This window comes from Cherax quadricarinatus, chromosome 5 (genome assembly GCF_038502225.1).
Source record: "Cherax quadricarinatus isolate ZL_2023a chromosome 5, ASM3850222v1, whole genome shotgun sequence".
Classification (NCBI taxonomy): Eukaryota; Metazoa; Arthropoda; class Malacostraca; order Decapoda; family Parastacidae; genus Cherax; species Cherax quadricarinatus.
The window spans coordinates 68,805,104-68,830,311 of NC_091296.1; the positions used below are offsets into that span (position 1 = coordinate 68,805,104).

Below are 25,208 nucleotides of genomic sequence, written 5' to 3' on the forward strand. Positions count from 1 at the left end.
GTGCCAAGAATGTCTACATTGTTTATTCTGGACTCCTTTTAAATTAGCCATTTTTTAATTTTGTGTGAAATTTCCCAAATTGCAGATATATATCTGATAACTTTATTGACGGTAGTAGGTTGGTAGACAGCAACCACCCAGAGAGGTACTACTGTCCTGCCAAGTGAATGTAAAACAAAAGCCTGTAATTGTTTTACATGATGGTAGGATTGCTGGTGTGTCTTGTCTCTCATAAATATGCAAGATTACAGGTATGTCTTGCTACTTCTACTTACACTTAGGTCACACTACACATACATGTACACGTTTATTTATACACACTCATCTGAGTTTTCTTTGATTTTATCTTAATAGTTCTTGGTCTTATTACTTTTCCTTTTATATCCATGGGGAAGTGGAATAAGAATCTTTCCTCCGTAAGCCATGCGTGTTGTAAAAGTCAACTAAAGTGCCGGGAACAATGGGCTAGTAACCCCTTTTCCTGTAAAGATTACTAAAAAGAATAAGAAGAAGAAAATTGTCAAAGTGGGAAGTCTGAATGTGCGTGGATGTTGTGCAGATGATAAGAAAGAGATGATTGTGGATGTTATGAATGAGAAGCTGGATGTCCTGGCTTTAAGTGAAACGAAGCTGAAGGGGGTTGGAGAGTTTCAATGGAGAGGAATAAATGGGATTAGGTCAGGGGTTTCAAATAGTTAGAGCTAAAGAAGGAGTAGCAATAATGTTGAAGGATAAGCTATGGCAAGAAAAGGGGGACTATAAATGTATTAATTCAAGGATTATGTGGAGTAAAATAAAGATTGGATGTGAAAAGTGGGTTATACTAAGCGTGTATGCACCTGGAGAAGAAAGAAGTGTGGAGGAGAGAGAGAGATTTTGGGAAATGTTGAGTGAATGCGTGGGGAGTTTTGAATCAAGTGTGAGAGTAATGGTGGTTGGGGATTTCAATGCTAAAGTGGGTAAAAATGTTATGGAGGGAGTAGTAGGTAAATTTGGGGTGCCAGGGATAAATGTAAATGGGGAGCCTTTAATTGAGCTATGTGTAGAAAGAGATTTGGTAATAAGTATTACATATTTTATGAAAAAGAGGATAAATAAATATACAAGGTATGATGTAGCACGTAATGAAAGTAGTTTGTTAGATTATGTATTGGTGGATAAAAGGTTGATGGGTAGGCTCCAGGATGTACATGTTTATAGAGGGGCAACTGATATATCGGATCATTATTTAGTTGTAGCTACAGTTAGAGTAAGAGGTAGATGGGAAAAGAGGAAGGTGGCAACAAGAAGTAAGAGGGAGGTGAAAGTGTATAAACTAAGGGAGGAGGAAGTTAGGGGGAGATATAAGCGACTGTTGGCAGAAAGGTAGGCTAGTGCAAAGGTGAGTAGTGGGGAGGTTGAAGAGGGTTGGAATAGTTTTAAAAATGCAGTATTAGAATGTGGGGCAGAAGTTTGTGGTTATAGGAGGGTGGGGGCAGGTGGAAAGAGGAGTGATTGGTGGAATGATGAAGTAAAGGTTGTGATAAAAGAGAAAAAGTTAGCTTTTGAGAGGTTTTTACAAAGCAGAAGTGTTATAAGAAGAGCAGAGTATATGGAGAGTAAAAGAAAGGTGAAGAGAGTGGTGAGAGAGTGCAAAAGGAGAGCAGATGATAGAGTGGGAGAGGCACTGTCAAGAAATTTTAATGAAAATAAGAAAAAATTTTGGAGTGAGTTAAACAAGTTAAGAAAGCCTAGGGAAAGTATGGATTTGTCAGTTAAAAACAGAGTAGGGGAGTTAGCAGATGGGGAGATGGAGGTATTGGAGGTATTAGGTAGATGGCGAGAATATTTTGAGGAACTTTTCAATGTTGAGGAAGAAAGGGAGGCGGTAATTTCATGCACTGGTCAGGGAGGTATACCATCTTTTAGGAGTGAAGAAGAGCAGAATGTAAGTGTGGGGGAGGTACGCGAGGCATTACGTAGAATGGAAGGGGGTAAAGCAGCTGGAACTGATGGGATCATGACAGAAATGTTAAAAGCAGGGGGGGATATAGTGTTGGAGTGGTTGGTACTTTTGTTTAATAAATGTATGAAAGAGGGAAAGGTACCTAGGGATTGACGGAGAGCATGTATAGTCCCTTTATATAAAGGGAAAGGGGACAAAAGAGATTGTAAAAATTATAGAGGAATAAGTTTATTGAGTATACCAGGAAAAGTGTACGGTAGGGTTATAATTGAAAGAATTAGAGGCAAGACAGAATGTAGGATTGCGGATGAGCAAGGAGGTTTCAGAGTGGGTAGGGGATGTTCAGCATATATGTGAACAGTATTTAGATAAAGGTAGGGAAGTTTTTATTGCATTTATGGATTTAGAAAAGGTATATGATAGAGTGGATAGGGGAGCAATGTGGCAGATGTTGCAAGTACAGTGGACCCCCGCATAACGATCACCTCCGAATGCGACCAATTATGTAAGTGTATTTATGTAAGTGCGTTTGTACGTGTATGTTTGGGGGTCTGAAATGGACTAATCTACTTCACAATATTCCTTATGGGAACAAATTCGGTCAGTACTGGCACCTGAACATACTTCTGGAGTGAAAAAATATCGTTAACCGGGGGTCCACTGTATATGGAATAGGTGGTAAGTTACTAAATGCTGTAAAGAGTTTTTATGAGGATAGTGAGGCTCAGGTTAGGGTGTGTAGAAGAGAGGGAGACTATTTCCCGGTAAAAGTAGGTCTTAGACAGGGATGTGTAATGTCACCATGGTTGTTTAATATATTTATAGATGGGGTTGTAAAAGAAGTAAATGCTAGGGTGTTCGGGAGAGGGGTGGGATTAAATTATGGGGAATCAAATTCAAAATGGGAATTAACACAGTTACTTTTTGCTGATGATACTGTGCTTATGGGAGATTCTAAAGAAAAATTGCAATGTTTGGGAATGTGTGTAAAGGTAGAAAGTTGAAAGTGAGCATAGAAAAGAGTAAGGTGATGAGGGTATTAAATGATTTAGATAAAGAAAAATTGGATATCAAATTGGGGAGGAGTATGGAAGAAGTGAATGTTTTCAGATACTTGGGAGTTGATGTGTCGGCGGATGGATTTATGAAGGATGAGGTTAATCATAGAATTGATAAGGGAAAAAGGGTGAGTGGTGCATTGAGGTATATGTGGAGTCAAAAAAACGTTATCTATGGAGGTAAAGAAGGGAATGTATGAAAGTATAGTAGTACCAACACTCTTATATGGGTGTGAAGCTTGGGTGGTAAATGCAGCAGCAAGGAGATGGTTGGAGGCAGTGGAGATGTCCTGTCTAAGGGCAATGCGTGGCGTAAATATTATGCAGAAAATTCGGAGTGTGGAAATTAGGAAAAGGTGTGGAGTTAATAAAAGTATTAGTCAGAGGGCAGAAGAGGGGTTGTTGAGGTGGTTTGGTCATTTAGAGAGAATGGATCGAAGTAGAATGACATGGAAAGCATGTAAATCTATAGGGGAAGGAAGGCGGGGTAGGGGTCGTCCTCGAAAGGGCTGGAGAGAGGGGTAAAGGAGGTTTTGTGGGCAAGGGGCTTGGACTTCCAGCAAGCGTGCGTGAGTGTGTTAGATAGGAGTGAATGGAGATGAATGGTACTTGGGACCTGACGATCTGTTGGAGTGTGAGCAGGGTAATATTTAGTGAAGGGATTCAGGGAAACCGGTTATTTTCATATAGTTGGACTTGAGTCCTGGAAATTGGAAGTACAATGCCTGCACTTTAAAGGAGGGGTTTGGGATATTGGCAGTTTGGAGGGATATGTTGTGTATCTTTATACGTATATGCTTCTAAACTGTTGTATTCTGAGCACCTCTGCAAAAACAGTGATTATGTGTAAGTGTGGTGAAAGTGGTGAACGATGATGAAAGCATTTTCTTTTTGGGGATTTTCTTTCTTTTTTGGGTCACCCTTCCTCGGTGGGAGACGGCCGACTTGTTGAAAAAAAAAAAAACTATTGGGTAGTTGAAATAGGCAAATAGGCAGTTTCTTGTACTCAGTCAATAGACTAGAAGGAATACTAGCAAAATAGCCATGAGTTCAGTCAACTGGAACTATGAAATTGGCCAAAAACAAAGCACACAGTGAGTGAAATTGCTGATGCATAAATAGTGCTGAGGCTGCTAATTTTGCAAGTGTAATTCCATAAGATTTCCATCAAATTTCTTACTCTTGATTTTATTACCTTTAGAAAAAGATTATAATTTCATAAGCTAAAATAATTTTTTTTTTTTTTTAAATTCTTTGACCCTGAGAGTTAAGTTTGAGATCTGAGGTCTCGACACTGAAAGGGTCAAGGTACCTCCCACCTCCAGGACTCAAATCAAGTGAGCCATATATATAAAATATATGTTCAAGAATTCATTTTAAATTTTCAGGAATTTAACTGCAAGCGAGGCTGATGATATTGCTGGAAGTGACCCAGATTATTGTATTCGCTCCTTGTACAATAGCATCTGCAAAGGCGAATATCCATCTTACACCATGTATATCCAGGTATGACTTACAAGCTTTTCAAGAAAATGAGTTATAATTACCATATTTTAATTAAATTATATTAAAAAGTACACAATGATAGGTCCTTTACAGGGGCAGATTGTAGGGTCTTAGGGCATGCTAGAAAGTATTCATACCAGTGAGCCACAGGGGATATCCAGAAGAACTTTTTTCATTAAAAGAGTGACAGACGGGAACTAAACTTATGGTATTGTGGAAGCAGATGCCATACAGGGAATTGGATAGTAAATTTGACAAAACTGTTTTGTGTTAATTGGTTGAATGATATGCTTAGATATAATAGGGATTGTGTTTCTTTTCTTGACAGGTTATGACTTTTGACCAAGCTGAGAACTGGAAATTCAACCCCTTCGATTTAACAAAGGTCTGGCCTCATGGTGAATTCCCGCTTATTCCTGTTGGCCGCATCACACTCGACCGCAACCCCAAAAGCTACTTTGCTGAGGTATTTATTTTTTTGTCAAGTAATTCTGGTGTGAATAGGTAACTAACATTCAGATAACATATACAGTGGAACCCTGAATATCGGCCTCTGCGTTTATCAGCCGAATCGTATTTAGGCCGGTTTTGGGGCCGAAATTTTACTCCATATTTCGGCCGGTGCCTCACAAATCGGCCGTATTAGACACGTCAACCCACCTCCCACCAGGACACCACATGTAGGTGAGTCAGTCTCCCTGTGTCTCTCGGAGAATGAGCATATACTCCTCGCATTCATCCAAACATTTCCTTAAAATCCATTGGTTTTTGTGCTTGTTTATTAAGTGCATGTGCTCCAGCTTGCCAGGATGTCTGGCAAAAACAAATCAACAATCACTTCTATCCTGGCAAAGAAATAACAAATCAAGGAAGCTGATGTGGCGAAAGGGGTCATCATGTTAACGAAAAGGAGATCACAAACAGTGGAAGATGTGGAGAGAGGCAGGGAGTGTAGCAGGCAGGCAGGCAGGGAGTGTAGCAGGCAGGCAGGCAGGCAGGCAGGGAGTGTAGCAGGCAGGCAGGCAGGCAGGCAGGGAGTGTAGCAGGCAGGCAGGCAGGGAGTGTAGCAGGCAGGCAGGCAGGCAGGCAGGGAGTGTAGCAGGCAGGCAGGCAGGCAGGGAGTGTAGCAGGCAGGCAGGCAGGGAGTGTAGCAGGCAGGCAGGCAGGGAGTGTAGCAGGCAGGCAGGGAGTGTAGCAGGCAGGCAGGGAGTGTAGCAGGCAGGCAGGCAGGCAGGGAGTGTAGCAGGCAGGCAGGCAGGCAGGGAGTGTAGCAGGCAGGCAGGGAGTGTAGCAGGCAGGCAGGCAGGCAGGGAGTGTAGCAGGCAGGGCAGGGCAGGCAGGCAGGCAGGGAGTGTAGCAGGCAGGGCAGGGCAGGCAGGCAGGCAGGCAGGCAGGCAGGGAGTGTAGCAGGCAGGCAGACAGGGAGTGTAGCAGGCAGGCAGGCAGGCAGGCAAGGGGTGTAGCAGGCAGGCAAGGGGTATAGCAGGCAGGCAGGGGGTATAGCAGGCAGGAAGGGAGTGTAGCAGGCATGCAGGGAGTGTAGTAGGCAGGGAGGGAAGTAACCCCAGAGAGGGCTTTGATACCTGAAGTCCTTATGGAGGGGGGATTTCCCTTCCAAACAATAATCAGTCCTCCCTCTCTCCTCCTCCCTGTCTTCCATAAGCCAACAAGAGTCTTCAATAAAGGTATGTAATAGTTATTTAAATGTTCATTTATTTATTTTATTTAGTTCTCATTGTTTTGTGTATGTAAAACTATAATTAATCTTTAAAAAATGTATTTTTTGTTAATATTTTTGGGTGTCTGGAACAGATTAATTGTATTTACATTAATTCTTATGGGAAATATTGCTTCGAATTTAGGCCAACCTTCTGGAACAGATTACGGCCAATATTCGGGGGTTCCACTGTACTGAGTTGGATGAATCTTATTAGAGCCAGCTGGTCGAGCAGTTAATAATAATAACAACAATAACAAGTTTATTTTACCATGATACATGTTTGTACATAGGAGTGTAACAGTTTGGTGAACATGCCAAAAGCCCCTTTATATGCAGAGCATTTCGGGCAAACTTAAGACTAACTTAAGATTAATAAGGCAATAACAGTACTGTAATTATACATATGGTGATTAGGTGAGTTACAGTGAATAGAAGAAAATTGAATTTTCAACTAGTTAACGCTATATGGCTTTAGTAAGTTAGGTAGAGAATAATTAAAGTTTTGATATAGTATATAAAAAATACAGTATTACAATTGAGTTTTAGGATACTCTTGATGTGAGTTCAAACCCCACCCGTTCCCTGATGTGATTAACATTAAAATACTAAATACATATTTTGTATAAATAATTGGTTGTAAGACTCCTCTTAGTTTAATGTGAATGCAAATTTTCATTACCTGCATTCGTATCCACAACTTGCATATTGGTTATCAAATAGATTTCTTTATTTGTTTATTATGTATCATAGTGATGGATTAGTATTTCATTACCTGTGCATGAGTACACTATATATGGTAGACAGCAACTGCCCAGGGAGGTACTACCATCCTGCCAAGTGAGTGTAAAACTGAAGCCTGTAATTGTTTTACATGATGGTAGGATTGCTGGTGTCTTTTTTGTTTTTTCTGTCTCATACACATGCAAGATTTCAGGTACGTCTTGCTACTTCTACTTACACTTAGGTCACACTACACATACATGTACAAGCATATATATACACACCCTTTTGGGTTTTCTTACATTTTCTTTCTAGTTTTTGTTCTTGTTTATTTCCTTTTACCTCCATGGGGAAGTGGAACAGAATTCTTCCTCCGTAAGCCATGCGTGTTGTAAGAGGCGACTAAAATGCCGTGAGCAAGGGGCTAGTAACCCCTTCTCCTGTACATATATATTACTAAATGTAAAAGGAGAAACTTTCGTTTATCCTTTTGGGCCACCCTGCCTTGGTGGGATACGGCCGTTGTTTTGAAAGAAGAAGAAGAGTACACTATAATTGCAGAATGACTAGTAAGTATTTTTTTTTTTTTAAACACCTCGGCCGTTTCCCACCAAGGTAGGGTGGCCTAAAAAAAAAAAAACTTTCATCATAATTCACTCAATCACTGTCTTGCCAGAGGTGCACTCACACTACAGTTATAAAATTGCAACATTAACACCCCTCCTAAAAGTAATAGGAGTATTTATCTGTTGAGAAATTTCAAGTTTTTAATTAATCATAATTCTTAGGAAATGTTGTTCTCCATTATTTAAATGTAAGTTACATCTTCATATAAAAAAATATTTTATTTTACAAACTGACATTAAACAGTCATTATACAATTGCTCAAACTCATGATAAATTAATTTGTTTCACTATTTTTCAACCAAACTACATATGCTGTAGTTTTCTGTTTGTGACACTACAATAAAAGAAAAAAATTTTACTCTTAGACTAAATTACCAAATCCAAACTGATTATCTCAATGTCAAGCAGACAGTATACCAGTGCCGCTCATAGTCATACTTCCCAACATGTAACGTAGTATAGTTTTAGTTTGTTCCTTCGATTTAAGAAAAATTTTATGAATGTCATTTTTTCCTCACACTGTTTGCTTATCTCTTTTTGTCTTTAACTCTGACAGAGTTAGAGCTAAAGAAGGGGTAGCTGTAATATTAAATGATCAACTGTGGTACGAGAAGAGGGAGTATAGGTATATAACTTAAAAAATTATGTGGATTAGAATAAGGATGGGTTATAATAAGTGTTGATGCGCATGAAGGAGGAAGGGAGGGGTAGAGATTAAGATTTTGGGAGATGTTAAATGAGTCTTCAGGGAGTTTTGAATCAGGTGAGAAAATAATTATTGCTGGGAACTTAAATGCTAAAGTGGAAGAAATTCTAGTAGGTAAATTTTTATATAGCCGGACTTGAGTACTGGAAATGGGAAGTACAATGCCTGCAGTTTCAAGGAAGGGTTTGGGATATTGGCAGTTTGTAGGGGTATGTTATATATCTTTATATATGCTTCTAAACTGTTGTATCTGGCATCTCTGCAAAGACAGTGATTGCGTGAGTGAGGTGAAAGTGTTGAATGATGATGAAAGTATTTTCTTTTTGGGGATTTTCTTTCTTGTTGGGTCACCTTGCCTCGGTGGGAGACGGCCGACTTATTGAAAAAAAAAAAAAAATGAAGTGCCAGGGGTAAATGATAATTGGTGTGCCTCTAGTTGAATGATGTATGCTTTAAAAAGAGATTTGGTAATATGGTATATGTATTTTAAGAAAAAGAGAATAAATAACTACATGAGATGTAATATAGGATGTAATGACAGCAGTTTGTTAGACTATGTATTAGTAGATAAATGGTTGATGGGTAGACTTAGGATGTTAATGTTTTTTAAGAGGGGCAACAGATATCTCAGATCATTATTTACTGGAAGCTGCAGCGAGAGTAAGAGGTAGTTGGTGTACAAGTAGAATGTTCTCAGTGGGTATGAGAGATGTGGAAGTTAATAAATTAAAGGAGGGGCTAATTAGGGTAAGATATAAGCATTTATTGGGATAAAGTTATGCAAGAGAGAGTATAGGTAATGAGGAAGGGGGAATTTGAAGAGGTTTGAAGTAGATTAAAAAATGTAATATTAGTGTATGCAGAAGAGTGGTATAGGAGGTTGGGTGCAGGAGGAAAATGGGATGATTGGTGGATTTATGAAGTAAAGAGGGTGGTAAGAAAAAGTTTGCATATGAGGTTTTTTACAATATAGAAGTGATACAATGAGGTTGGAGTATATGTAAAGTTAAAATAGAGGTTGAAAGAGTGGTCCAGGAGTATAAAAGGAGGGCTAGTGAAGGAGTGGATGAGGTTTTATCAACAAATGTTGCCAAGAATAAGAATAAAGATACCTAACTGTTGCATATGTGTCTTACCTAACAAGAATAAGAAAGTTTTTGAATGAGAGCAATAAGTTGAGAAAGCCTAGGGAACTAAAGGATATAATATTTAAAAACAAATGAGGGTAGTTAATGATGACAATCTTTGTTTCTACAAGTACACATACATGGTATACAAGCCTAGCTGACATCAATGTCATGCTACTATATAGAAGCCGCTTGTTATGAAGAGCATTTCGAGCAAATTAGGTCAGTTTTGTCCTAGGATGCGACCAACACCAGTCGACTAACACCCAAACAAAACAAAACAAGAAAAAGTTTGTTTGTAAAGGTTACAGTGTGTCTTTACATTTCATAATATGATTGGTACAAAGAAAGCCACTATCATGCCGAGGCACTTCGGGCAGACTTAACCTCGTACTTAAAGACTACTGAACAGGTAAAGAATGGTGATTTCACATATTCGGTACTTTACTTAATTTTTAATATGAGGTAGTACAATTTGATACAAAAATACATTTTTACGTTTGTAATAATGGTTTAATAGATAAGGGATAATAAAATATTTGGGAGAGTTGCTTCAAATTTGGTTAGAGATTAGCATAATGTTGGTATGGTTATTACTGAGAGATGAGATGATTTTTAAGTATTGTGTAGACCTAAATTTATTTGTAGGCAGGGGACCTCTTGCTGGTTTGGGCAAAGAGTTCCATATCTTTAGGCGCTTTATGTGCATTGCATTTTTGCATAGTGTGAAACGGACATGAGGGATGTCAAAAAGTGTTTTGTGCCTCAACCCCCAGACCTTGGTGTGTGAACTGAGTGTGCTAGCAATTGAGAAGATGGAAACATTGAGACGATGGAAGGGACATTTTGAGAAGTTGTTGAATGTTGATGAAGAAAGGGAAGGAGCATTTTCATGCATTTGGCACACAAGTAAAACATCTTACAAAAGTGAGGAAGAGTCAGATGCGAGTGTGGTGGAAGCGCATGAGGTTATGGGTAGACTGGAAGTGGGTAAGGCAACTGAGATAGATGAGATATGTTAATACCAGGTGATGATAAAGTTTTGAAATGGGGATTGGCAGAGAACATGTACAGTAGGACTCCACTTATATGGCAGGTTAGGTTCCAGGCTACAGTGGGAAAGCGGACATTGCCAGAAAGCAGAATGCCATTGTTTCCTCTTATAAATTAATATAAATGCCAGAAAACAAGTTTACACTAACATATATTAAGTTAGCGATAGAACTAAGCATTAAAAACAAAAAGTAAAATACATACACTTTAAAATATTTGTAGTCTTAATGTAGGGTGAGAGGTGAGTAGTATTTATTGTAATAAGTCAGGTGTGGGAGGTATGGTAGCCAGCCAGGACACTCCACCCACACGTAATATACTACAACATTTAAAGTGCCCCAGAGTGATAAAATGTATTTGCAGTACAATCATTACTTACCTTAAAATATTTGTAGTCTTAATTTGGGGCGAGAGGTGAGTAGTATTTATTTGTAGGAAGTCAGGTGTGGGAGGTATGGTAGCCAGTCAGGCCAGGCCAACCCACCCACACATAATATGCTACAACATTTAAATCACCCTAGAGTGATAAAATGCTTATGCAGTATCCTCATTACCTATCTTGAAATATTTGTAGTCTTAATGTAGGGTGAGAGGTGAGTAAACAAGGTAAAATGAATAAACGAGAGAGAGAGAATGAGTAAATAAAAGAGACATGGAGGATGTAAACAGACGAACGCTTCTGGTTATGGTTGATACACGTTCATCTACACCTAACATCTCGTATTTTTGTTAATTTATTCCACTGTGGGGTGTATTTATCATGTTTATATGTTACATAGCATGTTTATAATATAATTTTGAAAAACATATCATAGATGGATTAACGAAAATGTTTATATTAATGTAATATGCAACATTTAATGTGCCTCAGTGATTATTATTGCATATTATTATAATTATTATTAATATGATGTCCTTGAGACTAATAAAACACTCTTAGTGATTTTAATGTGTACCTGCACACCAGCACAGAGTGTATGTTTATTTAGGTACAGTTACGCATAAGTATAATTATCAGAGGATGTACAAAACATGAAATAACTTTAAAACACTTGAAATTTTGGAAACTTTCCAGACATATTGGAAAGACTTGGTGCTCACAGAGCTCACGGTGAATGTAAACAAACTGGGTGGCCCGTGGTGACCATATTAGAAAGTCAGGTGAGGGGAGCCATATAGCGAGTTTTGGTCATAATTTGAAATGTCCGTATTAGCGGAACGCAGTAAAGCGGGGCCCTGCTGTATAGTTAATTTGCATAAAGGAAAAAGGGATAAAAGACTAGAAATTATAGGGGAATGAACCTGTGGTACCAGCACTCTTACATGAGTGTGAAACATGGGTTGTAAATGCTGCAGCAAGCAGGAGGCTGGAGGCATTGAAGATGTCATGTCTAAGGGCAGTGTGTGCTGTAAATGTTATGCAGAGAATTCATAGTGTGGAAATTAGGAGGAGGCGTGGAGTTACTAAAAGTATTACTCAAAGGGCTGAAGAAGGGTTGAGGTGGTTTGGTCATTTAGAGAGGATGGAACAAAGAAGGACTTGGAGAGCATATAAATATGTAGTGGAAGGAAGGTGTGGTAGAGGTCGTCCTGGGAAAGGTTGGAGGGAGGGGGTAAATGAGGTTTTGTAAGCGAGGGGCTTGGACTTAAAGTAAGTGTCCCTGAGCGCGTTAGATAGGAGTGAATAGAGACGAATGAATTTTGGGACCTGACGAGCTGTTGGAGTGTGAACAGGGTAATATTTTGTGAAGGGATTCAGGGAAACTGATTAGGCAGACTTGAGTCCTGGAAATGGGAAGTACAGTGCCTTCACTTTAAAGGAGGGGTTTTGGATATTGGCAGTTTGGAGGGACATCTAAACTGTCGTATGTGAGCGCCTCTTCAAAGACAGTGATTATGTGTGAATGATAGTGAAAGTGTTGAATGATGATGAAAGTTTTTTCTTTCTTTTTGGGTCTTTTCTTTCTGTTTAGGTCACCCTGCCTCAATGGGACAAGGTCAGTGTATTAAAAAAAAAAAACTGTTGAGTATACTTGGTAAAGTGTATGTAGTTATTATTGACAAAATTTAAGGTCACAGTGAGTAGGATTGCAGATGAACAAGGTTGTTTTAGGAAGGGTAGGGGGATGTGTAGATGAAGCATTTACATTTAAGCATATAGGTGAACAGTACATTTGAACTGTGATGTCAGCATTTCTTTCAAGACAGTGATTGAATGAATGATGGTGAAAGTGTTTTCCTTCTCATTGAGTCACCTTACATCTGTGGGAGACCAACAGTATGTTAGTAAAAAATCTGATACAAAGTTGTAGTTGTCACAATTGTTTCTTGCCAATGACTCGGTTCTTTTGGGAAAATTCTTCAATGAAGTTGTTAAGGTTGGTAGACAAATTTGTAAAGGTATGTTAAAAAAGATAGGTAGTAGGTTGGTAAACAGCAACTGCCCAGGGAGGTACTACCGTCCTGCCAAGTAATTGTTTTACATGATGGTAGGATTGCTGGTGTCCTTTTTTTTCTCTCTCATAAACATGCAAGATTTCAGGTACATCTTGCTACTTCTACTTACACTTAGGTCACACTACACATACATGTACAAGCATATATATACACACCCCTCTGGGTTTTCTTCTATTTTCTTTCTAGTTGTTTTTATTATTATTAGCACACTGGCCGATTCCCACCAAGGCAGGGTGGCCCGAAAAAGAAAAACTTTCACCATCATTCACTCCATCACTGTCTTGCCAGAAGGGTGCTTTACACTACAGTTTTTAAACTGCAACATTAACACCCCTCCTTCAGAGTGCAGGCACTGTACTTCCCATCTCCAGGACTCAAGTCCGGCCTGCCGGTTTCCCTGAATCCCTTCATAAATGTTACTTTGCTCACACTCCAACAGCACGTCAAGTATTAAAAACCATTTGTCTCCATTCACTCCTATCAAACACGCTCGTGCATGCCTGCTGGAAGTCCAAGCCCCTCGCACACAAAACCTCCTTTACCCCCTCCCTCCAACCTTTCCTAGGCCGACCCCTACCCCGCCTTCCTTCCACTACAGACTGATACACTCTTGAAGTCATTCTGTTTCGCTCCATTCTCTCTACATGTCCGAACCACCTCAACAGCCCTTCCTCATCCCTCTGGACAACAGTTTTGGCAATCCCGCACCTCCTAACTTCCAAACTACGAATTCTCTGCATTATATTCACACCACACATTGCCCTCAGACATGACATCTCCACTGCCTCCAGCCTTCTCCTCGCTGCAACATTCATCACCCATGCTTCACACCCATATAAGAGCGTTGGTAAAACTATACTCTCATACATTCCCCTCTTTGCCTCCAAGGACAAAATTCTTTGTCTCCACAGACTCCTAAGTGCACCACTCACCCTTTTCCCCTCATCAATTCTATGATTCACCTCATCTTTCATAGACCCATCCGCTGACACGTCCACCCCCAAATATCTGAATACATTCACCTCCTCCATACTCTCTCCCTCCAATCTGATATCCAATCTTTCATCACCTAATCTTTTTGTTATCCCCATAACCTTACTCTTTCCTGTATTCACTTTTAATTTTCTTCTTTTACATACCCTACCAAATTCATCCACCAACCTCTGCAACTTCTCTTCAGAATCTCCCAAGAGCACAGTGTCATCAGCAAAGAGCAACTGTGACAACTCCCACTTTGTGTGATTCTTTATCTTTTAACTCCACGCCTCTTGCCAAGACCCTCGCATTTACTTCTCTTACAACCCCATCTATAAATATATTAAACAACCACAGTGACATCACACATCCTTGTCTAAGGCCCACTTTTACTGGGAAATAATCTCCCTCTTTCCTACATACTCTAACTTGAGCCCCTTTATAGCCCTTGTGGCTTAGCGCTTCTTTTTGATTATAATAATAATCTAACTTGAGCCACACTATCCTCATAAAAACTCTTCACTGCTTTCAGTAACCTAGCTCCTATGTTCTTGTTTATTTCCTCTTATCTCCATGGGGAAGTGGAACAGAATTCTTCCTCTGTAAGCCATGCGTGTTGTAAGAGGTAACTAAAATGCCGGGAGCAAGGGGCTAGTAACCCCTTCTGTATAAATTACTAAATTTAAAAAGTAAATATAAGACACCACTTTGGTACTGTACATTTATAATATATTTCCTTTGCATAACCAATGTGCGAGGATTAGTCTGCCTGAAAGGGCAGACTAATTAGAGAATTAGCTTAAAAATAATTGTAATTACTGTATGTTTCAATACTATAGTACATGTCTAATTAATCTTGGTTGCTGGATGTGTACCAATGTGTTTTCCTATTTTTACACTTAGGTAGAGCAGTTGGCATTTTCACCTGCCAACCTGGTGCCAGGAATTGAGCCATCTCCAGATAAGATGCTGCAGGGTCGGCTTTTTGCTTATAATGACACCCATCGTCACAGACTTGGAGCGAATTACCATCAGATCCCAGTTAACTGCCCGTATCGTACCACAGTGAGAAACTATCAGCGTGATGGTCCCATGACTGTGGATACCAATCAAGTAAGTCTAGGCATACACTTACAAATTATATTTTGTACTTTTATCTTGGAAAATTTCTAATGAAAGTTCTTATATAAAATATTTACAAAGAGTTGATGATTTTTGGAAATGTTGCTTTTTTGACTTTATATTCAGGATTCTTTCATGAATTTGCATTTATCCTAGAATAGGGGTAGGGAGTTTCCTCTTCAAGATTTATTTATTTATTTATTTATTTATTTAAAAATTTGAGCACACATACAGAGGTACAAAAAATACAGATAAGAGCAGCATGCCAAAGCCACTTATACTATGCATAGCATTACGGGCTGGCTTAAAATTAACTTAAGATTAACTAAGCAATGATGAAATCAGTGATAAAACATTAATGTAAACAGATTACTATAAAGCACAAGTGAGTATTACAAAGACAGGTCATATGGTTGTATGCATTGTTGTACATTCAGTAGAATGGAGTATTCTGTTAGGTAGTGTATTTAAAAAATAATAAAGTTAGATTGGGTTTTAGGTTTAACATTTATGTGATATAATTGTGAGAAACATTTAAGATATACAATTTATAAGGTTCAGTTATTCAGTATTTATTTGGTTTTTGGGTGAGTAAGTGATCTTTGAGAAGAGACTTGAATTTATAAACAGGTAGTGTTTCTTTTATATTTACAGGTAATGAATTCCAGATTTTAGGGCCTTTTATGTGCATTGAGTTTTTGCATAGTGTGAGATGGACACGAGGAACATCAAAGAGTGATCTGTGCCTTGTGTTATGGTCATGTGTTCTGTTGAGGTTGGCAAGGAGATGTTTGAGGGGAGGGTTAATATCAGAGTTAAGTGTTCTATGTATGTAATAGGTGCAGTAATAAGTATGGATGTTTTGTATGGTGAGTAGGTTTAGTGTATTGAATATTGGTGGAGTGTGCTGCCTATAGTGAGAATTTGTTATCATTCTAACTGCAGCCTTTTGTTGGGTAATTAGTGGTTTGAGATGGTTACTTGTTGTTGAGCCCCATGCACAAATTCCATAGGTGAGATAGGGGTAAATAAGAGAGTGATATAGGGCCAGGAGGGCTGACTGTGGAGCATAGTACCGTATCTTCGATAGTATGCCTACAGTCTTGGAAATTTTCTTAGAAATTTGTTGTATATGTGTATGAAATTTGAGTCTATTATCAAGGTGGATTCCTAAGAATTTTCCCTCTGTTAGCTTTGTGATAGGTGATCCGTTTATCATTATGTTAAGAGGGACATCTGTAGCTCTGTTACCAAACTGAATGAAGTAGGTTTTGTCAATGTTTAGTGTAAGTTTGTTAGTCCTCATCCAGGTAGATATTTTCTGTAATTCGGTATTTACAGTATTGGCTAGCGTGACTGGGCTCGGGTGGGAGAAGACGTATGTAGTGTCATCTGCAAATAGTGTGGGTTTGAGTAATTGCGAAGCATTTGGTAGGTCATTTATGTATAGGAGAAAGAGAAGAGGGCCAAGGACACTTCCCTGTGGGACACCAACTGTAATTGGTTGTGCAGAAGAGTTTGCCCCATTTGCATACACATATTGGCTTCTGTTGCTGAGGTATGACTTGAGGTAGTTGAGGGAGTGCCCTCTTATACCATAGTGTGACAATTTTACGTGGAGCAAGTCATGGTCAACTGTATCAAAAGCTTTACGTAAGTCAATGAAGATCCCCAGTGGGACTTTTTTTCTCTATTGCAGTGTATATATGTTCTAGCATGTGTATAATAGCATCATTAGTATTTTTATTAGGCCTGAATCCAAATTGGCAGGGGTTGATTCATCATAGTATCATTACACATTAGTAGTGCAGTACCCATTGATGCTTATTAGTGCACACACATTTAGAAATCTGTTTTGTGCTTTGGAAATTTAATTTTTATTAAATCATATTAATATAAAATATAGAAGTGTTTGCATTAGAAAATATTTGAACCTTGTTTAAATAATGGAAAGAAAATGATGAAAAGGTCTTTGGATTGTTGAGTGATATTGCAAGCACAGTTTATGGTTCAGGCCATTAGTTGTTGAAAGCTGTAGATGGGTTTTTATGGGAAAAATCAGCTAGCTGAATTTGAGTCCTGGGTGTTGAGTACCACTCTGCTGAAAGTAAGGTGAGGATGTTATAGATTGGTAGATCAGCGAGAGACAGGGGTTACTATATACTTGGTAGAAGGCAGGTTAAAGAGAGAGAGAGGGAAGGGATGATGGTTTTTTTCTTACTTTGAATTACTGTATTTTGGTGAGAAATGGTAAATTATTTAAAAGTTAGATTAGAAATAAGTGAAAGATAAAATAAAAATTTATTGTTTTTGATGGGTGAAGGCATATTCAAATTAAAGACTACAGTGCTTGTATCACTTGATAATACTCCATTATATGCAAATGATAAATAAGATGCTATATAGTACTGCAGTGAATTAATTTGTTGTGTTAATACACTAATTTGCAACTTCTTGACAGCCATGTGCGCCCAACTACTATCCAAACAGTTTCTCTGGTCCTGTTGACTGCAAGAGAACTGGGTTTGGGGAGTGTACTTACACTCTTTCAGGAGATGTGTCACGCTACAACAGTGCTGATGATGACAACTTTACTCAAGCTGGTATCTTCTACCGAAAGGTAAGAAAAACATTTTTTTATTTTTTGTTATGTTGGAGGTATCTATCTTTAGAATATTTGAATTTACATAAAACTCTCTTAATGGAACTTCACCTGGTACTGTTTTGTTGCTTTGTGATTTAAATAGTGCAACTAAAATTTGACATCATACACTGTAAATCTAAAAACAAAAAAATTAAATAGCATGCAAGTGCTAGGCAGTACCTTATGTAAAATTTCTAAATCTGCTTGCCAGGCCATGAATGGTGCCCTTCACAGCCTCCCAATCTTCTTGTTAAGTGAGAGCAACTCATGTCCTTTAGATAGCATTTTTGTTAATTAATGTTTTCCACCTTATAAATGATTAGTCTATATAAAACACCTGTACAAATTAAATGTCATTAGAGGTGAATAAAATGCCAGGAGCAAGGGGCTAGTAACTCCTTCTCTTGTATACATTACTAAAGTTATAAAGAGAAGCTTTTGTTTTTCTTTTTGGCCCACCCTGCCTCAGTGGGATACGGCTGGTTTGTTGAAAGACGAAAGAAGACCTGTATAAATGGTTTGAAGTTTAGTATCTTAAGTTGTCAGTTATATGAGGACTTCACATTTGTCTTTTGTGTTGATGCATCTACTCTAGCTGTATTGATGTAGAGAGGGTATGAGTTTATGGGATACAGGATACATATACTTTTATTGGATTACACAACAACTGAAAATCATCTTGTTTGTAGAGAGCAGTTATTTTCGTTGTAGTTGATGTTTATTAATGTGAATTGCATTTATTTCTATTATAGACATACACCTACCATCCTGACTTACGACCGAGTTCGGTTCCGAGAAACCGGTCGTAAGTCGAAATGGTCGTAAGTCAAACTTTACTACTGAATATCAACAAAACATTTTTGTAATGACTTTATTTTATTGTTTTATTTTGGTATTTCATGTTTTACTTTACTTTTTATGTTGTTAGTACTGTATTTTATACTGTAAGGTTTAGGATAAACACTGTGTACAACACAAATAGTTGTTTATTTCCCAGAAATTTGGCATAAAAAACACGGTCGTAAGTCGAGCAGGTCGTAAGTCGGATGGTAGGTGTATATTAATATAGACTTCCAGCAAGCATGCCTGAGCGTATTTGATAGGAATGAATGGAGACAAATGGTTTTTAACCCTTTGACTGTTTCAGGGCCCTCTCTGAAACTGTCATTCTATGTCGCCAAATATTCGAAAAAAAAAAAATTATTTTTTCTTATGGAAATGTTAGGAATATTTTTACTAGTGTTTTAAGCCTAAAAAAAATTTTTGCCATCAGTACTTACCGAGATATAGAGCCGCAAAGTTTGCAGAAATTGACGTGCGTACGGCAACAGCGGCGACTGCCGCCCACCCGGTATTCTTTTATTTACTCTAATTCAAAGGTTTCTTGCATTTTTCAATATTTTTCTTTTCCAGGTAACTTATGTGGCCTGTGAGACCAATGTAAGGTGCATTGTTCAAATATACACTCATTATTTACAACACAATAACAGAACAAACTTTATCACTATTAGTTTGTGTATACACTTTGTTTACACAAACAAACAATAAAAAACAATGTTTATTACTATTGTTCCATAATATATATACATATGTACAGTCACTAACCACGTTCCTAGAACTGCTGCAGCTTGTGGAACTCTTTGAAACATGGGTATATGCAGAGGGGCACTTCACACTCCTCACACATAAAACGAGTGTCTCTGCGTGTTTGTGGGCGTTTTGTGGTATGCATACATACATAACACCTCTTCTGAGCATTTTTCTTGGCAGTAGTAGGAGGCAGTTGTATGGGGTAGTGATCACCAGGCCTCAAACGAGATGACGTCTGTGGGCGCTGGTCTATTGCAGGAGTTGCTCCTTTGTACTTTGCAATTATTTGTCTGATTACTGACAGGCAAAATTCACCATATTTTGGTGTTTTGTTGGTCTTCAACTTGTATATGTTATAAGCATTTAGCATAGAGATATCAACAAGATGGAAAAAAAGTTTGATATACCACTTATAACTCTTGCGTACACAGTCTGCAAACCCAATCTGCATGTCACATTTGTCCACTAAGCGCATATTGAGGTTGTAGTCCATGACAGCTGCAGGCTTTAGAATGGGTTCATTGGTCTCTCTGTTGTCCCTGCCACTGGGTACCATTTCGTTTGTGTGAACTGATGTCAACAATGTGACATCACGTTTGTCATGCCACCGAAATGCCATGATGTCATTGGCAGCAAAGGCTTGCACCTCACCTCTGCGAGTGCCAGCGTCGAACCTTGGCATATGTTTGCGATTACCACGCACTGTGCCACACACGTCTGTCAAGTTCACTCGCAAGAAATCACTGAGTAAGGGGCTTGTGTACCAGTTATCAGTAAATAACATATGCCCCTTACCAAGATATGGTTCCATCATTGTTCGAACCACATCACCAGAGATACCCAATAACTTCATGGTATCTCTCAAAGTATTACTGCCAGTGTACACAATAATATCTAAAACAAGACCACTTCTGCAATCACACAGTACAAATAGCTTTATACCAAAGCGTTTCCTCTTGCTTGGTATATATTGCTTGAATGAGAGTCTTCCTTTGAATAAAATCAAGGACTCATCAATAACAAGCTTCCTGAAGGGATAAAAATACATGCAGCACTTTTGTTTCAGGTACATAAACACATTTCTTATCTTATATAACCTGTCGCTTCTGTCAGGCCTGGTTTTGTCTGAAAAGTGTAACATACGCAACAGTATCAGGAAACGATTGACACCTATAATGTCACTAAAACCTGGAGTTCAAATCAGGCGATCTGTTGTCCAGTATGTGGTGACAGTGTGCTTATACACATGTGGCATAAGCATTATTGTGGCAAAAAACAGGTACATCTCTGCCACAGTTGTCTCCTTCCACTTGTGTAGCCGTGATTTTGGTGAGAGAATTGTATTTGCCATGGTGTATTCACAGTATGTGTTGGTTTCCCTGACAATGATGTCCATCAGGGGTTCATCGAAGAATAACTCAAAGCAGTCCAGTTCACTGGCATTGTTCCCAAGTGGACAAGATGGCTTTATTCCACTTTGTGTTTCATCAAAGTCATGGGGACTGGGAACAAACTCGTCACCGTCCTGCCAATCCCAGATGCGGTCTGCTGGTGGGGTCTGGATATTGTACCGTGGTTGTGGCTGTGGTTGTGGCTGTGCAGGTTGTGGTGGTGCAGGTTGTGGCAGTGTGGGGTAGGGTGAGGCTGGTTGTTCTGCTGAGTCAGCCGCGTGGCTAGTAGCGTGGCCCGGTGATGGTGCCACATGGGCCGTGCCACCCTCACTATCACCACCACTGCCTCCTCCCTCACTGTCACCATTCATACCCATCGTTACAATATCGTCATCTTCACTATCAGGTCGTGGTGTTGGGCCACGGGATGTGCTCCCAGAGTTTCTCCTTCCCCTTGGAACAACATATGAAACACTACCAGACCGCATGCTACGTCGTACATACTGGCGCTTCACTGGGGAATATTCACTCTCACTGTCACTAGAACTGCTTTCAATGACTTTGAAATCACTATCACTATCACTGCTATCATCAGGGTGTTGTACACGACCAAATAGTTTCCTCTTTCGTCCTGGTACAGGCGAACGTGAACGTGAACAAGCCGGCACAGCACCAGAGGTCGAAGGTTGTGGGTCATCTGGGTTTTCGTCACTATTTACGTTATCCTGGGCACTTTTTTCGGTAACACTCACTTGAAAACCCTTGAATTCACTGTCACTGACACTTTCATCGCTGTTAGAGCTATCACTTGGGAACAAAAGACCTCCAATCCGCCGAGGAGTGAGGAACTTCTTACCGAGAGGCATGGTGAAAATGGACTGACAACATGGCGTTCCCACAATGCACCGCTAGGTCCCAGATTTTTTTCACAGGGTGCACACCGACCACTGAGACCCATTCTCTCCCGTGTAGGCCTATCAGGCCTTTGGCGCTCGATTTGAAGCCGCTAGAATTTGTGCGTATAAATACGTCAGAAACATTGGCTCGTAAGACGTATTTATACGTCGGAAACAGTCAAAGGGTTAATACTTAATGTGCTGTTGGAGTGTGAGCAAAGTAACATTTATGAAGGGATTCAGGGAAACCAGCAGGTCGGACTTGAGTCCTGGAGATGGGAAGTACAATGCCTGCACTTAACAGGAGGGGTTTGGGATATTGGCTGTTTGGAATGACATCTAAATTGTCATATCTGGATGCCTCTGCAAAGACAGTGATATTGTAGTAGATATTCATTAATGTAAGTGGCACTTTGGGTGTAGTATAGATTTATTGATGTAGGTGGCAGTTCTTTCTATTTTAGACATTCATGTCAGTAGTACTTCAGTTCCTTTCATTGTACCATACTGTATATTTATTAATGTAGATGACATTTGCTTCTAATGCTTTTCCTCTTTGATTATAGTGTGTCTTAACATGTCTAGCTTTTAACTTGCATATTTAACCCTTAGACTGTCCAAACGTTGATCTACGTTCACGTGCGTAGTGCTCCGACCTTGATTTTGCCCATTTGAAAGCACGTAAAAAAATGTAGATCTACGTTCGGAGCCTGCCACACGTCAACATATATCTACGTTTGGACAGTTTAAGGGTTAAAGCATGTATTCAGCTATATTATATTGAAGGACTTTTACATGGGAGGCAGGGTGCTCACAGATATGGGTAATTCCAATATACCTAGAGCAGAGCAAACCTCTGTTAGAACAAGGTTATACTCGATGAGAGCTTGATCAAAGTTCTTAAAAGGCTTGCTCAGCTTTGTCTCTTTGAATAATTGTTCGGCAATATTATGCATAACATTGTGGCTAGTACGTGCAATATTACCAAACATTTGAATCTCAACTTTTGTAACAACAGGTTCTGAATGATGAAGACCGTCAGCATCTTGTGGAGAACATTGCTAACCATTTGGTGAATGCACAGGATTTCTTGCAAGAAAGGGCTATCGGCAATTTCACCCAGGCTTGCCCAGAGTATGGTGCTAGTGTCCGTAAAGCTTTAGAGAAGGTGAAGACTCAATTGTCAAAGGCTTCAGCAGCCAAATTGTAGATTGTGGAATGAAATATGGCCCCTGTCACCTGAGATACACACTGATAGAATAATGTCTGTACCAATATATTAGGCCTTTATGTTTTAGTGGTTCATAAATTATATCACAGCACAAAAATTTATTATTTTAATTCTTTCTGCATTTATTGCTTGACTTGACAAACAAACCTAAATTTTAGCTTTGTTTTAGGAGCTTTACAGCTCTTAAAACACTGGTTGTATGCTAATTATGAGCATCATTATTATTGATCCTTATGTTGTCTTGAACCTTGATGCCTTCTCTCTGGAAACATGAAATTTTATGAAGGGAACAAGTCCTTATTATCTTGTATATATTGCAGAAACATTTATACCTTAAAAACAGTGAGTACCTTGCTCACAGGGTACAGTAATTGTGTTTATCTTAATAATCTGACTAATCATATAAGAAATAATTGCCGAGGAAGATTTCCCACAGTATCAGTTTGATACATATATTATTTTATACTAATAAATCTATAATCATATTCAGATATTCATTATACTTTATTCTTGTATGTTATTTGATTAGAGAAACAATTACTTAAACTTGAATTACATATAACATTGTATATCAGGGGCACAAAGTTTACCAGGTTTGTAACTATTGGATTTCAGTGTTACTCTATATTTACACTCTGTATCATGTGTTGGTGGTTAAAGCTCTTGAGAGGAACATGGTAGTTTTTTTAAGCTCAGTGTAGTTTTTAAGTTCTTTTTAGTATGCTACATACTTTTATCTTTTAACATTTAAGGGTTAATTAGTAACCTGATATTCTGGATGGAAAGTCAAATACTGTGAAGACAATGAGGAGAATGTCATAAAAGTTTCCAGATTGAATTTTTTAGGATGTTGAATTTTGATGAGTAACAGAGGTGCAAAGTGAAATATATAAAATAGCAGACACTTAGTGTAAAACCGAAATGTAGTTAAAAGAATATTTTGCATGGAAAGAAATTATTTGCTTACTCTGGATATTATTTTCTATACGTATTTACATACTATAAAAACTGTTGCTGTATAGCCCTTGTGGCTTAGCGCTTCTTTTTGATTATGATAATAATAATATAAAAAACTGTCATGATTAGTTCCATCAGCAAGAATGCATATTTTGGTTTGTCCCATTGTGTGTGTATTTGCACATGGTATGCTAGTTTATTGGGAGATATTATTATTATTATAATAAAAAAGAAGTGCTAATCCACAAGGGCTATACAGCGCTGCTATTGGGAGATAGGATCTTGGACTATGAATATGCAACATAAAAATTGCTTGCTGTGGAATGTTGTACCTATTTATTAATAATATGCATTATGGTAGCATTTTCTTAAGTGTGACATAATTTATATAAATAAGCAAGTTATGGTTTTTATATTAGAAACCCTCTTGTGTATATGGGATCGAGCCATTAATACAGTTTTTTTTTTTTTGTTTGTTTGTTTGTTTGTTTGTTTGTTTTGGGAGGGGGAGGGGCTGGTAAATGACATCATTTGTTTTAAGAACAAAAACTATATGGCAAATACTTTTTCTGTTACTAAAAAAAAGTTTTTGGTACATTATTACAACTAAAGTACCTATGGAGACTGTGCTTTGAGGCAAATCTAGAAGTCTAGTTTATTTAGGAATTTCTTACTATAGTTCACTATATTAGTTGGCATTAACATGCTAAACAATGAATGTAGGTGCTACTTCTGTTACAGCTAATTTCTGTGACCAGATACTATTAATATGGTTGTCTTGGTTTTCAAGGATAAATGGTCAAAAAGTAAATAAACTTACAATTTACAGTGCTGTATAAATATCCTGTATAAATATTGTCATGACTTTTTCTAGGGATGCTTGTATCTTATATGTAACACAGCTTATAGTACCGGATGTGTTTCAAAACCAAGAGTCTGAAAATAACAAAAAAGGCACAATACCGTGACTGGAACGATACACAAATAACCCGCACATAAGAGAGAAGCTTACGGCGACGTTTCGGTCCGACTTGGACCATTGTGTGACTGTCAATGGTCCAAGTCAGACCGAAACGTCGTTGTAAGCTTCTCTCTTTTATGTGCGGGTTATTTGTGTAAGAGTCTAAAGTCTCCTGCATGAACAAATCCAAAGAATTGTTAGGTCATATTGTTGTTATTATTTTTTTCAGTCATAACGGCCTCTGCTAATCTCAATTCAGACTCAGCCTTTTCACTGTATAGACCTCTGAAATTAATACAGTGGACCCCCGCATAACGATGGCATCGCATAGCGATTTTTCCGCATAACGATTACTTTTATCGCAAAATTTTTGCCCCGCATACCGATTAAAAACCCGCATACCGATTTTCGTCCGAGACGCGTCCAATGTGCCCTCAGCCAGCCTCACATGTGCCGCTCCGTCCCATTGTTTACCAGCCAGCCTCCGCGGTAACATCCAAGCATACACTCGGAATATTTCGT

At 38.7% G+C, this 25,208-nt stretch overlaps 1 protein-coding gene across 1 annotated transcript in view; it reads left to right on the forward strand.

Moving 5' to 3' along the window:
• Positions 1–23,739, forward strand: part of Cat (Catalase) — a 42,446-nt gene extending 18,707 nt beyond the window's left edge. Inside the window, exons 6-10 of the mRNA XM_053771460.2 lie at positions 4,392–4,509; positions 4,838–4,975; positions 14,798–15,007; positions 17,478–17,636; positions 22,556–23,739. Of these exons, the coding sequence (XP_053627435.1) occupies positions 4,392–4,509; positions 4,838–4,975; positions 14,798–15,007; positions 17,478–17,636; positions 22,556–22,747 (817 nt within the window). The 3' untranslated portion in view covers positions 22,748–23,739. The remainder of the gene's footprint in view (positions 1–4,391; positions 4,510–4,837; positions 4,976–14,797; positions 15,008–17,477; positions 17,637–22,555) is intronic.
• Positions 23,740–25,208: the final 1,469 nt, after the last annotated feature.